General features: G+C 43.7%; 1 protein-coding gene across 1 annotated transcript; it reads left to right on the top strand.

Annotated features, from left to right (window-relative positions):
• The first annotated feature begins 1,505 nt into the window (after positions 1–1,505).
• cplane1 (ciliogenesis and planar polarity effector 1) lies at positions 1,506–14,778 on the top strand. Its single transcript, XM_055231812.1, has 48 exons — positions 1,506–1,586; positions 1,661–1,796; positions 1,967–2,086; positions 2,171–2,403; positions 2,485–2,588; positions 2,664–2,820; positions 2,940–3,043; positions 3,120–3,302; positions 3,390–3,639; positions 3,819–3,998; positions 4,069–4,823; positions 4,901–5,091; positions 5,152–5,232; positions 5,301–5,477; positions 5,554–5,718; positions 5,780–6,011; positions 6,093–6,229; positions 6,306–6,523; positions 6,610–6,774; positions 6,858–6,999; positions 7,094–7,203; positions 7,275–7,424; positions 7,496–7,607; positions 7,684–7,942; positions 8,081–9,118; positions 9,194–9,321; positions 9,392–9,459; positions 9,528–9,583; positions 9,674–9,932; positions 10,008–10,988; positions 11,066–11,208; positions 11,272–11,350; positions 11,427–11,502; positions 11,587–11,712; positions 11,794–11,844; positions 11,908–11,984; positions 12,068–12,278; positions 12,366–12,607; positions 12,685–12,784; positions 12,876–12,971; positions 13,041–13,083; positions 13,154–13,276; positions 13,356–13,533; positions 13,613–13,662; positions 13,747–13,944; positions 14,037–14,155; positions 14,233–14,429; positions 14,534–14,778. The coding sequence occupies exons 1-48, from the start codon at positions 1,506–1,508 to the stop codon at positions 14,693–14,695; spliced, it is 9,243 nt and encodes a 3,080-aa protein (XP_055087787.1). The 3' UTR covers positions 14,696–14,778.
• The last annotated feature ends 265 nt before the right edge of the window (positions 14,779–15,043 follow it).

Here is a 15,043-nt window from a genome sequence, read left to right as displayed (position 1 = left end):
TCAATCGCCCAAATGAATAAAATATAAACGTAAGCGATTTATCTGTTTTTGCTGCTCTTGTTTCCATCATGTCTAAGGCTATGTCTCCTCCTTAGACCTCCTCAAAGCAGAGTGATCCTGGCCGTGACAGTAATAAAGAGCTCCATCTGCGCCTGGCAGGCAGAGGCAAATGAACCAATTAAGGTCTGCTCAAGTCTCCTCTTTCACCTTTTGGCGATGGCGGCCGTCATCTCCATCATGATGAAAAGAAAAGAGTACAAGGGTAATTAAACCACCAGGGGCCAGGGGGCAAACCTAATAACTCTGTGTTACAAGGCTATAAGGGAGAGCTGCTTCAGGTTGCACACAGGCTGAAGCATGTTAATGGTGAAGAGAAACAGTGAACCCAGGGACACTTTGCACTCTCCACACAGAAATGACCTTGAGCACAAATATATGAATTGCTTAGAAACAAAGCAGTGTATGGATTTATCTTCACAGTGATCAACTATGTCACAAAGGCAGAGATGAGCTGCCTGTGTGCAGAAGAGACGTGCTGCCCTCTGCTGGTTATTCTCTTCAATGAACAGGAGCAGCTCTGCATATTCTTCTACACAGATAAAAGCAATTTATATTAAAATAGGCATAGGTTACAATCTCGCCTATATGCCATAGACTTTTTTTTTTTTCTATTTTATGTTTTTCTATTTGTTTTTTATTTTGTTAGTTTTATTTATTAATTAATTATTTTTTATTTATTGATAATTTATTATTGATAAATTATTTTTTTTTAATTTAATTTTATTTTGTCATTATTTATACAGGGCAACCCAATGAGAGCACTTGGACAATACAAGCAGAAAAAAATAAATTATATCGATTATATAAAAGATAAAGATAAAATTATACAGATTATATATAAATAATGCATATCTTTATGACGTTTGTGCTACATGCTATGCTAGGCTACATGATATAAGAAAAATAAATAAATTAACGAATAGACAAAAAGCAACAAGTCCCTCTACAAAACTTCGACTTTCTGGCGATAATAAAATACGATTCATTTATTTATTTATTATTATTATCTTTTTAAATTTGCCCGCGTTATGATCACGTGCCCCTCCTTCTCTGTTTCTATGGCAACGGACCGAGGCTTCCTCCTGAAGGATTGTGGGTAAAATGTGCTATTGCCACGGAGGGATTTTTTGAAACATTTTCTAATTAGCCAAGATAAAACACATGAAGCAGCTATTTTACGAACATTTCCCACAGTTTGGTTCAGTTTTGACTCGTAGAAAAACATTTCACATTTTTTCAAATCGTGTTGTTTTTTTTGCGGGAGTAGCGCGGTAAGCTAGCTCATGCTAAACTAAACATGTTTGTTATTCTTATGTGATTGGCTCTGACTAGACTATTTTTTATATTTCCCATGAGTAAATGAACGTATTTCTTCCTTTGTGTAAGTGGATTTTGAACATTAAACCACTTCAGTGAAAATCTAATGGGAAAACTGTGTGGACCTGATGGAGCTGAAGCTGGAGGTGGTTTTGTCCTCGAGCATCAAACGCAAGAAGCCCTGGCCGAGGTTTTGTTGGCTCGGACAGGTAAAAAATGAGACAGAAACATCACTGAGAGTCACTGCAGACACTGTATGAACCTGCCATGTGTTTTGGTTCAGGAGAAGCAGTCTGTGTTTCTACTAGATGACAAACGCATAAGTGAGATTAACCTGGTTTCTGGACGCACCAAGAAGAGGACTCCAAAACTCCATCCACTGCTCAACAATGTAGTGACCATGGCTTCATCCAGCAATGGTTTGTGAAGAAGAACTAGGGAACATATAAAACTCGTAGCTCTTTCTCATTTAAAGTTAATTTTATGATGATTATTTGTGATTATTCATGTTTTGATTTGTTGTACTGTGATTTTAATGTCTTTCAGCCTGCCCTCTATCATATCTTATACTTTGCTTGTTCTATTTCAGGTGTGTGGCTTTGTGGACTTCTAAAAACCGGACAAATATTTATGTGGAATAGAGATAAAGACGTTCTGAAAATAACAACAACTGTGCCTGAAGTTGCTGATTTCACATCTAGTGTCCAAGGTTTGCTTTTTAACCTTAATCTGGGTTCACTTTATTTTAGTTGCATTTAGCCCATTAGTAATTTGTAGTTTTTGTTTGTCATAGGAAGTGCTTCGAGGCTGTCGGTCCAGGTTTCAGGAGATGGCCTGCATGTGCTGCTTGTAGCTGTGACAGGGCAGGTGTTCCTCTGGCAGTGTGCGGATGTCAGAGATTTGATAGGTGTCCGAGATTCCACAGTAAAAGGAAACTGGTCCCAAATCCAGGCCTCTAATGACACGATGCTGCCGACTTCACAAGACAAAGAAGCTTATGTGCACACACTGTTTGTTAAAACAGAGGTTTGTATGAAAGTAACACATTTAGAGCAATACTGTTTTACTTTTTTAACCTATTTCTTTTTATGTCGTAACTATTTACAGGCTTTGGGTGATGTTTGTTTATCCACCTTTGTGTTTACGTCTGGAAACAAGCTAATCATATCCTGTCTCAAAATTATTTGGGGGGAGAATCAGGAGAAAATTGGGTATGTACCAGTATATACATTTCTAAATCTATCTGTATATATTTTTTTCTTTTAAAATTGCATGTTTTTTTCCAGTCCAGTAAATTACAGTGTAAAATGGGCCACCAAGACTTTCCTGATGTCAAGTCTCAAACCTCCCTGCCAACCTGTGAAGTCCAGAGGTGCCTTAGTGTCAGCACTTTCACCTGATGGCCAACTCCTGGCTGTTGTTTTAAACCAGAGACAGCCACAGGTTCATTTTTTTTTTTTTTTATCTATCTGAAAAGAATATTTTATTTACTTTTATGTGTTGGACTTTCAACCTACCTATCTTTGGATTTTTGAAAATAAATGTGTTTTTGTTTTTTTTAGGCTACACAAGTCCTTTTTGTCAGCACTGTTAATTTTGTGTCTGTGTCACGAAGCCTTGGAGGTTGTGGATGTAAGAAAATGTCTATTCCATCTAAATATATAAGGTAAACAAATGCTCTGTATTAAGTCTGCCGTGCACCAGGGTTGTACATGATGTTCTTGTGCATTATGTGTGTTTAGGTCGTACTGGGTGGGCTGTGTGAGCTGGTCTGCTGGTGGACTTTTTCTGGCCTGTGTTTTGAAAAGAGGTTCACTTCTAATGTTGGCGCGCCTCGGAGGGCTTTTAACGTTATCAACATCTGGTTGTAATATTGATTTTGGACCAGCACATTTCCTTCCGTTGCATCCACTAGTCACTTACAGGTATAGATTAGAATGTCTTTTAACAGATTCAACATTGATGTGATTGTGTTTTATGTGTTTTTATTTAATGATGTGGCTTTTTTACAGGCCTCCATCTTACGCAGGCAAAGGAGAGGCATCTCTGTCCAGCTCAAGCCTGTCTGTGCGAGATGTGATGAGGCAGCGATATTCAGTGACCTGCCACCCACAGCTGTTTTACTTCATTGTGTCTGACGGTTACATGGCAACAGTCGTCCGAGTGTTTGACAAGATTTCACCGGCTCTGCTGTTGAGAGCTTTACTGAATGACACGACTACAGATCTGGAGAAGGCCAGTCAGTTACTGGAAAATCCACAGGTGTTTTAAGCTTTTGTTAAACACAGTACATTCACATGTGTCATAAACGTATGTTAAACACTCAGTACATTCTTCTAAATTTAAACCTTTCTCAGATTCCCGTTGCCTCTACATGTGTTGCTTTATTTTCTACATGCAGAACTTCCTTTAATCTATTTTAATAATTATTGCCATTGCAGAAGGTGTGGTTCAACTCGGTTTCAGCTCTGAATGTGGAAAAGAGTCTTCTGGACTTAGGCTCAACCTACAGACTGAAGTCCACAGACGTGAGAACTTCAGCAGATGGATCCACGTTGCCCTTTTTCTTACAAGATCAAGGGACGATGGGAAACGCCCGGGACATTCTCGAAACAGTGCAGGTGAGTAAAAATGTAGAACAAATATTTATCAAAGTAAAACATGACCAGCGTGATCACACTGTTTCCCCAGACCTTCTTTGACGATGATTCTGATGTGGATGGGGTTCCACCTGGGTCCCATGTTGAGGAAGGTGGTCGACTGGAGTTTGCCTCAATGTTTGACACTCTTCATGCTTTGAATACACATTATGAACAAGTTCTAGAGTCAGATTCTGAACAAGGATCCTCTGTGGGAAAGAAAATGTCTTACTGTGACTTGGAAAAAGTGGAGACCAAGCTGCTAAGTGCCTGGGCCTTTGGTTTGTCTTTGGGAAACTTTGGTGAATCCAAATCTTCCCTATTGAAACACGCCATGAAGTGCACTGTTCGCTTTGCAGCTTTGTCACAGCTACGACCCAGCTCCATGGTGCATTCAGAAAGTGAAGCTGATCACACGTTGAACTTTCTCAAGAAGCTTTTTCATTTTACTCCCTGGGACAGAGCAAACTCAGAAGGACCACTGTTTGTTGGGATAATGGTAGAACTTTGTAGAAATCTGGTTCAACTAGTGCTGACCCCGTACACAGAAGCGTACTGCCATCATAACTGTGAAATATCATCCCACAATCTACTTACAGCACTCCAGATAATCCAAATGTTTACCCAGTCTCTTGATCAAACCTACTCACTACAGCAGAGATGTGTCTGGTCTGATGTAAAAGAATCTTCTGAGGAACCGGAGCTCTGGCCCTCAGATCTACACAGTGTGCCCGTCCTGCAAACTGAAACGAGAGAGGAGACAAACCTGATGCACCGCACATCACCTGCTGTTCAACCATCCAGGAGGCAAAGGGCAATCTGTGTTTTTGATGATTGAATTAACATTAATGGCAAAATAATGTGTTTATCCTTTTTTTGAATAGGTTGCACGGTATCTGGGTGTGGATTTACTCAATCACCCAAAAGTACATGTGTGAACTGAAACATCTTAAAGGTTATGAGAACTGGGAAAGGGAAAAGCAGCAGGTAATCGTCATAATGTGTCAGATTCAGACAGTGTTACAAGCCTCTGGGGAATGTCTGGAAGAGCCCAACAAACTCAGAGATTATTCAGGTGTGTTACGATTTAAATAAGTTTACCACTTTACATCTATTGATTATGTGTTTGTTGTAGGGGAGGATCTTTTTCTTTGTGGCTTTTACACAGAAAGTTCAGAAGTTTGGTTCTCACAACTTTTGGAAACAAGGAAAAAAAGTGTGTAACTTTAAAGTCCTACATGATCCTAAACTGTACAGTGTTTAAATCCCATTATCTCTGTTCAGGTGGAAAAGCAACTGTGTTTCAGGAGAAGCGTCTTTGTTTGGCACTTTTGTACAGTCTGCTCTCTCAGTATCATCTGAAACAAGCCCAGGAGCTGGGAGACCACATGGTCTGTTTAATACTGCAGACACATAAGCACCAGGAGGACGGCAGCGGAGACGGCATCAGCAACAAACGAGGTCAGAGCTCATTTCAGTTCATTCACAAAAGTGCACAACATAAAGTGTGAACTCTGAAGTCTGAACTTTATGACAGATTCGTTCCAGTGCCCGTGGCTCTCAGAGGACGTCAGCACAGATGCAGCTTATGCAGTGGTTCAGACTCTGGGCAGATTCATGGCTTCTTATTTCAGTAACCAGCCCCTTTACATCCTGCCCCCCCACAGTGTGGACGTCCTTCCACCAGTGCATCTGCCTCATGGTCTGTACAAAATAAACACATGTGTAAACCTTTCATTTCTTTAACAGTGAAACACTTTCAGCCTCCAGTCTGGGGCGTTTGGTCCCTCTGTGCCAGGCAGAGGTGTCGAGGGCCGTCCGACAGCAGCAGCTCTCAGGAGTCTGGACAGTGGAGTTTGCACAGGACCTGCTGATGCTCGGGGCCCTGTTTCCAGAAGCTGTGTGGTTGGCTTATCATCTGGGGGACTGGAAAGCAGCAGTGTCTCTGAGTCAGGCATATTCATGTTACTGCAAACAGCACTTTGATTTCACTGGGTTAGTGTGAAAAGCACATTGAGTTCTAAAGTTCTGTATTTAGGGAATTTCCTGTCATTTATGTTTTTTTGTTTGTGACAGTTTGAACAGAAGGGAGCTCTTTCTGCCCAGGGATTTACAACCAGCAAACATCCTTCAAGCTGAGCTCAAGTGTCTGTTAGGAGACACTGGAGACTCCAATGAACAAACAGAACTCGATGCAAACCACAGTGTCTCAGGTCTGCTCTTACTGGGGGTTTGATTTTATTTTTCATGTTTCCCATAGTGACAGTTTATATTTGTGTTTCTAATTAGACCCAGTTGATGAAGAGGACTGGGGACTGTTGCACGTGTCCATACAGGACATTCTGAAGGCCTCGGTCATGGCAGAGGTGGACGCTGTGTCTTCTCCTTTGTCCTCTCTTCTGGACAAAGCCAAGGATTTCTGTTCATGTTTGTCTGCGTTGGTGCCCACAGCTTTGTATCTTCCATCTCCACCTCTTTATTGTCCGCAGCCTTCCCCAAACACTCAGGTATGATGTATGAAAAGTGCATTTATTTAAACTAAACCTTTTCATTGTGACTGTTGTACTTGTATAACTGTTGACTTTGTGTTTAGGACCCGGTGGGCACAGTGGGGTATCACACAGAACTTTCCTCTCGCCATAAAATATCAGAAGTTATCCAAAAATTACTCTTAGTCTTGAGATCTGCAAACTGCTGTTCCCCTGCGGCTCAGTGGTACCTCAGGCAGCTGCGACGTGCCCGACACATCTTATACAAGGCATTTCACAAACTAAACCTTTCCAAACTTATTTCTTTAGCATTTTCAGAATCACAAATGATAATATAACAAATTATTTTCAGATGAAGAAGAAATATTCCTATCCCGGTGCGGTTCAAGTAGAGGTGTCGTTTCCAGATGGTCTTTTAAAGTTCAGCAACAGGAGCGGGTGCTTCAGATGGAGACCTAAAAAGAACATCGACCCTGGCACAATCCAGACAATAAGTAAAATCTGTTTGGTGTTTGTCTCAGTGTGGATTTCTACCACTGTCAGTGTGTTCTTTTGTTCAGACGTGCATGTCCTGTGCTCTGCTCTCAGGCTGCTTCAGGGAGCTGTGTGGTCTCTGCTGGATGCTTCACGTCAGGGATCAGCTCTCTTTATCCTGCAGAAAGTATCAGGCCGATCGACAGAAGGCGGGAGACGAGCAGGTTTCACCATTTCAGTTATGCACAAAAATGTAATGTTGCCGTGGGTGTTTACTGCGTTCTTCTCTTTGTAGAGCCAAGAGGATTCTGAAGTGAGATCTCCTTGTGTCGATGCTCTTCAGTGGGCCCAGCGCTTTCTACCCTTTTCTCGGTTCCTAAACTGTGAAGAAATAGTTCAGGACACTATTCTCAGTCTTTTGTCTGAGCTGCCTCCTGTTTCATTGGTACAGTGTCATCTGTTTGATAATGGAGTCATGTCAGTGTGTTTCTTATGTTTGTTACTCTTTATTCTCAGGTGGCAGACGCTCTGGTGCAGTCTTTCCCAGAGGAAGAAGAATCCGTTCGAGTCCCATTGAGAGAAAAGTACAACACCATAATGCAGACTTTAAAGCAGTGTAATGTCGTTGGTAATCACCACTTTTAATATTAACATCATCATCAGTTTTTTGTTGCATATTTTTACTAAAACCATCTGAATTGTAGGTGCTGGGAATGAAACAGGGGAGATCATGATGGTTTTCATTCAAGACAAACTCAGGCTGAGGAAGAAACACTTGAATCGTTTACGGCGGAACCTGGCCCCACTTGAGTTACATTTATGGGAAAAAGAAATAGAAGAGGAAGAAGATCGAACCAAACAACTGTCTCTGGGGACGAGCCTGAGCACCAGCACCTTAACAGACTGTGGGCTGCTCCCTGTGCACAGCGACGCAGACGCAGCCGACGACACGTCCACGTCTGGGTAAGAAGATTCATCCAGTTGCACCATCGTTCTGTTTGACCTCTCAAAGAAAATGGTGTTTGTTTACAGCTCCTGTTCACATCCTCCTCACCTTCTTTTTTCTTTTGTTGTTTTTTGTTTTAATTTTTTCCACTTTAGGACCAAAGAGTCTAAAATACGAGACAGGGGAGATGAAACTAAGACTTCCAAGAAGGTCAAGAATGTGATTACAGGAGACGGCCCATCAGGCGGCGCCAAAGACGAGCAGCGTTCATCAGTAAAGCAGCCCTCTCTCCCCTCAGTGGGATCATGGGAGTTTGAGCTTGAAGACGCAGAGTATCTGAACTTCCTAGAGCTTTTCCTCAGTTATCTTTTAGAAAAAGAGCCTTCTGACTCGTCTAATGAGCTTCCACTGCTGAAAGATTTCTCCCACAAACTCAGAGAAAAAGAGCTGCATTCTTTAGCTTTTGATGTGTTAACATCTTTGCATCGACGCCAAAGAGACGGGCACCGCCAAGAAAGAAACAAGTCAGAGACTCACATTTTCAGAGCAGGCTCCTGCTTTAGGCCAGAGACTCAAGGTCCTGCAGCTATGACCTCAGCTCAGTCTGTCTCCCAAAAACAAGCCTCTTCTAGTGGTTTTCCTCAGCGTACAGCAGGCCGACATAAAGGTCTGTTTAATCATCAAACTCAGCTGTGTGATGTTTCACAGAGGAGCATTAAGTGCAGCTCTGTTAGAAGTTCTCCTCAGACACAAACGTCTGAGAGCCTGAGGTTCTGCTCTGTGGCTCCTGCTGTGGAGCTGATCCAGGGCCTTGACACTGAGTTAGAAGCTCAGTTTCCAGAGCTGGGCAGGCTGCTGGAGTGGCTGATGCGCTGGGCAGACAGGAGGCTGCTCCTGGGGCAGCATGGTAAGAACAGAGAGAAGAGACGTGGACAAACAGCTGATGGAGTGGTCATTCGGGTCAAAGCCTCTGCACCTGCAGTCCTGACCTCACTGCGTCTGATGCAGCGCAGATACACTGCTCTGTTTGGGATGGACAGGACCCATATGCAAATAGCACACACACAGTGGACTGTGGGCCCAGTGCTGCTTCCAACACATCGAAAAGTGGAAAAGGAGAAGAGGAGAGTGGACACGAGCTCTGCTCTGACGTCTGATACGGCCTCCAGGGTCCTGGAGTTAATGTCGTCTGCGTAGGTTTTACTTTGCCCAGTATTTATACACTGTCAGTGTGATTTGGTTTTTAATCAACACTTGTTTTTGTCAAGTGGCTCCTGTGTCGGTGAAACTGAGGAGTTACAGAGATCACACACTGAACACGCCCCAGATCAGCCGCCCCCAGACGCTCCCAGTAGGTCACTGTCCTCACACTCTCCTGAGGCTCCAGCCCAAGAAGGTTTGTTGTAGCAACCTAAAGTAAGAGTTATGTGTCGTCATATTTATGTCTTTATTTGCCTCTATCACAGACGGGCACGTTCACTGCAGTGTCTGGGACTGCTCCTCCATTTCGAGTGAAGTCTGCGCTCCAGGAGCAGTGAGTTTCACTCTGTAACTGTGATGTTACTCTCCATAATACAATAAATGCAAATTGTCTTTTTACAGAGTTTGAAACTTTCAGACCTTGAAAATCCTCAAACTCAATCTCATTCTGCCGTTTTGTAAGTAAAATGAAACATGTGCTCTTAAAATCATGTGGCAGATGTTTATTTGCTCTGCAGATTGTTTATTTTTCATGTCATTTTTTTCAGGCAGACAAAGACGTCTCCTCACACAGAGTCTCTAACAGGGTCAGCAGAGAAAGAGGAGAGTGTGGTACATGATTCTGGTTCAAAGCTCCAGTCTTCAAGCCAAAGTCCAGATCCTCACACAGAGCGCCCCCTAGCTGCCCCTCCATTTGCCCCTCCATTTGCCCCTCCAGCTGCCCCTCCTTTAGTGTCTCATGTCCCTGAGGCTCAGACTCCAGAGATGAGGCAGCGTCTGGGTGAGGACCTGTACAGACTGGTTCAGGTAAGACCTGAATGTCACAGATTGAGACTGATTCTGTGTTTAAAGTGAGAGTGACTTTTCTATTTATAATCTCAGAATATTAACTACATGAGCCTGATGGAAGTCCTGGGAGCCTCGTTTTCTAATTTACAACTTGCCCAGCAGAATGTCTCTGCCCAATCCAACTTCAACTTGTCTGTAAATCTGCCATTTTTAAATAACGCCATGACTCCCCCATCTGTCCCCCGTCCCACAGAGCCTCCCCCATCTGTCCCCCGTCCCTCAGAGCCTCTCACAGGGCCCAGCCCACCCCCTGAGCATCGTCCTCAGGGCCCTGTGTGTGTTCATCCAGGCTCCAGGGGCCTTCACACTGTGAACATGAATCTCCAGACTCCTCCTTTCACCCATGGTCCAGTTTTGTCTGGTGGTCCAGAAATGTCTCCACTTTCAGTTGAAGCTGGATCACCTGTAAGAAACTCAAGAAACAATCTGATCCCGTGCACTGAGGGCCTTTTGACCACAGCTGACCTCAAACAAACTGTCCCTCAAAACCCTGTTTTACCTCCCTCCACCTGCAGCCTGCAGAGCCACGCGGCTCCTCTGCAGAGCCACGCGGCTCCTCTGCAGAGCCACGCGGCTCCTCTTCTCTCAGGGCTGAAGTTGCTTCAGCTCCATTCTCCTCAGTTTTCTGCCCATGTCTCCAGGTGTAGACCTCAGTCTCCACAGAATCACCCACAAACTGAATCTGGTCCCTCCATGTTCAAACATAATGACCTCATGAGGTTCACGAGAGGACACATCCGTTTTACACTTGAGGCTCAACATCAGCCTGTCCCTGTGAACTCAAATCAAACACGACTCAAAGGACGAGAGGCTCCACGACTTCCTCTGGCTTCACCTGTTTGGACAGAATCTGCTCCACAAAGACTGAAGCTTCTACATGTGCAGCCCGTTTCAAACAGCAACATAACCCTCCCCAGACTGTCCCCGGGCCCCGGGCCCCCGTCTGCACAGGCTGCACACACGGGACCAGCACCGAGAATAAGACTCCTGCAACTAGAACCTCAGCCTAAGATGGTAACTGTTATTTTTTAAAAGGGTTTAAAAATAAATGCATTTGGATTGTCTTCCATCTGATGTGTTTGTATTCCAAGATGCTGCCGCTCCAAACCTCTTTATCTCAAATATCACGGCTGATTCTGGGTAAAAAACACAGTGACAGTTCTCAAGTGCATCTGCTGAGAGCGCCTGCAGGGGGCGCCAACACATCCTCCACTTTACACAACGCAGATAAGAGGTAAATGTGTTTATTTTATATAAATCCTGTGGTTTTTCAGTCTCACTGTGTTTTTCTTCACAGGCAGAAAAGAAGAGAGAGACTGGAAAAGGCGGCGAGAGAGATAACGTTTCGTCCAAATGACTCCATCATCCCCCCAGAGGTTTCACAGCTTCAGCATCATGAGCCCAAACTACGGCCAAATGTCTCATTATCTCCTGCCTCTTTTTACTGTGCAGACGACGTGCGATTTCACAAATGAAGACATCGTTTCTGAGGAGGCCGTCGCTGAAACAGGCTCCGCCCCGTCCTCAGGTAGTGTCTATAAGATGATACAAAGCCACACATTTACACTCCCTGTGATGAGATGATGATGTTATGATGTTATTCTGATCTCAGGGCCTCTGCTCAGGGGGGAGGCTTTACTGGAGCAGGTCTTTTCCACAGCTGCTGAGCTCCAGGCGTTTGCATCCACCTGTAAGAAACCTCCAGAACGACACGACGCCTGCACCAACACAGACTCAGGTGAACAGGGTCACGTGGAGAAAGTACTTTTACTGTAGGAGTTTTTGAAGGCTTTTTTATATGTATTTATTTATTTTTAAGACCATTCTCTTCACGTGGATAAGGCCGTTTCTACTGACGTCAGAACAGAAGGTAAGTGTCTGCTGCTTCAGAGTTAAGTCTCTTTATTTTAATGTTTTGTTATTTTCCTTTAAGCTCCTGTTTTTAAAGAGGAACAAACCTACAACAAATATACTGCTCCAGATCAGCAGCAGGGAACAGAAGAAATACAGGTAAGACGAGCCTTTTAAATCATTAGTTTGAATATATTTGAGGAGTAATGTCACAGTTGTTTTCCTCACGTGTCGCACTGCAGGCTCCACACGGGCGTCTCTTCGTCCGTGTGGTGGATCTTGAAGACAAATCCCTGCACAAAGATTTGCCACAGTGTCACATCGATCGTTCTTCTGCCGCCGCTTCAGCCGAGCTTCACCTCCTGGCGGCCGGAGTCCTGAGAAACGGGGCCGAACCTCAAATCTCCCATGAACCAATAAATGAAACGCTTCAAGATCAAACCTCTGAGCCAGGTCTCACCTTTGACCTTTCTCACCTTTAAGTCAAATCACTTGTAACTGCACCACCTGTACTCATGGATTTTTACCTTTTCATCTCAGAAATCAACATCGAGCAGTTTGTTCCACGCAGTCCTGTTGCGTGGGATGTTGATGGAGAAGATTCTGCTGTAGAAAGTTGTGAATTTGAATCAAACGTCGTCAGAGCCGTAAAGTCTGAGCCGCTCGTGACCCCACAGTCCACAGTCTGGTTCTCCTCTCAAATGTCCCACCTGGACTCACAGCTGACCGCTCTGCAGCGCATCGCAGACTCCCTCGAGACGGACCTCTCCAAGTCCAGAGTGGTGACTGTTTTTAAAAGAGACTGAAGCGTTTGTGTAGTAACGCTGACTAATTATATGTTTGTTTTTTGTCCTTATAGTTGGTGAACACTGAAGAAAAACTGACCCCAGTCGCGACGTCTGAGAAAAAGACAAACACAGGAGTAAAGAAAACTGTGCGGCTTTATGCTCCATGTGAAAGTAACTTAACGTCATAAAATCAAATGATAGTTTTGTGTTTCTTGTGCGTTAAATTGAATAGTAAAGGCTGGTTTATCTTACTCTTAAACAGTGCAGACACCACCACGTGACACTTCAACAGAACTGAACGTCTGTGGATCATTTCAGCTTCAAACATCTGCCTCGACTAACACCGTCACTCCACCAGGTAAAGATGCACCTGCGTAAAATACAAATACAAAACTTTACTGTGTAACTCAGGGACGTGTTTTTACAGAGAGAAAACAGGACTCGACTGAACTCTCTGAACTGTCCAACACGTAAGAAGACTTTTGTACGTTCACATTTTGACCACATCACTTTGACCTGTGTTCTGTGTGTTTTCTGTAGTGGTTTGACAGATGAGACTCTAGAGGAGACGGGGTTATCGGATACAGCTGAAATCTTAGAGCAGTTGGTCAGAGAAGGGTTTCTGTCGCCGACTGAGCTGGACTCCTCTGACTACAGGAGCAGGTGATGTTTATATGATACTGTTTATATGATACGCTTCAGGCTGCTGTGGTACTTTTGGTAAATAAAAGTCTTGAAATAGGCTGGATCTGGAGCAAAAAGGCAAAATGTCAAAAAACAGTTTGACGCCCCAGGATGAAAAAAGAGAGCTAAGGACCTGGATGAGAAAAAAGCAGCGTGAGAGACTGGCTGTTTATCAGAAACATCGGCAGAAGCTCAGAGAGAATGAGCGCAGGCCGTTTCCCTCCCCTCATAAAACTGTGAGCTGCTGCTTTTTTACTAACTCCATTTATTTATAGTGTTTTGAACATCACAAAGCATTTTTTTTCTTTCTCATAGAACTGTGTGACTAAAAATGCAAACTTGAAATCTAAATGGGAACCTGTCCGGTATGTGTATGTCCCGTCTGTGTGCGCACGTGTTTTTATAAGATGTTAACTGTGAAAGACTCATGGTGTTTGACTCTGTAACAGTGTGTTGGAGCATTTTAACCAGCGCACACTGGAGGCTTATAACTTGGCCACTGATCTTTGTGCCAGTGCCCCAAGAACACAAGGCTTTTCAGATCCTGCAGACACGTTCACCGCCGGCCCCTCCTCCGCCGGCCCCCCCTCCGCCGGCCCCCCCTCCGCCGGCCCCCCCTCTGCCCCGCCCTTTGGCAGCACTTACAGGTAACGGGCATGTTTACAGCTGTAAAATGTAACTGCAACAGGAGAAATGATCACCATTTAGCACATTTTAAAGTTTCCTTTTCCTCCCAAAGGGTCTTTAACCCCTCAGTCAGGAATAAGAGTCCACCTGAAAACCCTCGCCCTCGTTCAGCTGCGATAAAAGACGTTCTTTCAGATGAATACCACAAGAGACTGGGTCTAGATAGACCAGGTATGAACACTAGAACTTTTACAGTGATTTTATTAATTCATGCGTAATACAACTTTTACCAAATGTTTGTATTCTAGTGACATCTTTGCCCAGGGACCGTCTCTCTCAGGTGACCCGCCGTGGAATGTTGACGAGCCCAAGATCTTCCAGGTCAAATGCAGATGACAAAAGAAAAAGTCCCTCAAGAGCACCAGCTGTGGAAAGAGACCATCTGAATAAAACTGAAACCCTGCACAGATCCAGAACATACACAGAGAGAGACGTGTCTCACCTCGTAAGATTTGAACTTCATTTGAGTCAAATATGTGGAATGTATTGTTACGATTATAAAATGTATAGACTTTACTGTGGTCTTATGTGTCCCTGTGACTGTGTTAGGAGATACCTGGGCTGTACTTTAGTCAAGAGGAGCAGGACGATATCGTAGCAGGTGAGGCGCAGGGGGACGGGCCGGAGAATCTGTCAGACACCGGAAGCAACATCAGTCAAATTGACTGGGCTGCGATCGAGAGGATGTTGGGGGACGAAAAAACATCTTAAGTAATGTTTACAGCTTGAGATTTAGTAATGTCTAAATGTAAAGTCACTCCAGATTTATACGATGAGCACATCTGTGTGTGCAATGCAGGCAATGAGAATGTATTTTATCTTTCAATGTAATTTATGTTTTGGAGCTTTTACACATGTTCAATATTTATTTTTAAAATTTGACTATGTTTCTATGATTTCTATAAATAAATTATAGAAAAAAACGTTTCACAATTTCGCATGAAAGTTATTTCAATATAAAAGAGCGACTGACTGAATGTACCGGTGACGACCACACGGTGGCGCGCTCGGCCCTTTACAACCACAGCGAAATAGAGATTATAGAGGTCACACAAATAT

Source organism: Periophthalmus magnuspinnatus, chromosome 23 (genome assembly GCF_009829125.3).
Source record: "Periophthalmus magnuspinnatus isolate fPerMag1 chromosome 23, fPerMag1.2.pri, whole genome shotgun sequence".
Lineage (NCBI taxonomy): Eukaryota > Metazoa > Chordata > Actinopteri > Gobiiformes > Gobiidae > Periophthalmus > Periophthalmus magnuspinnatus.
This window is presented reverse-complemented; position numbering and strand designations above follow the sequence as displayed.

What these genes read in the sequence shown, in the direction of transcription:
- cplane1 (XM_055231812.1), top strand. Translation starts at nt 1,506, where the DNA reads ATGGAGCTGAAGCTGGAGGTGGTTTTGTCCTCGAGCATCAAACGCAAG. An exon ending in AGTTACTGGAAAATCCACAG is followed by an intron (nt 3,640 to 3,818) that starts GTGTTTTAAGCT and finishes TTGCCATTGCAG; the next exon opens with AAGGTGTGGTTCAACTCGGT. An exon ending in ACCTCTCCAAGTCCAGAGTG is followed by an intron (nt 12,608 to 12,684) that starts GTGACTGTTTTT and finishes TTGTCCTTATAG; the next exon opens with TTGGTGAACACTGAAGAAAA.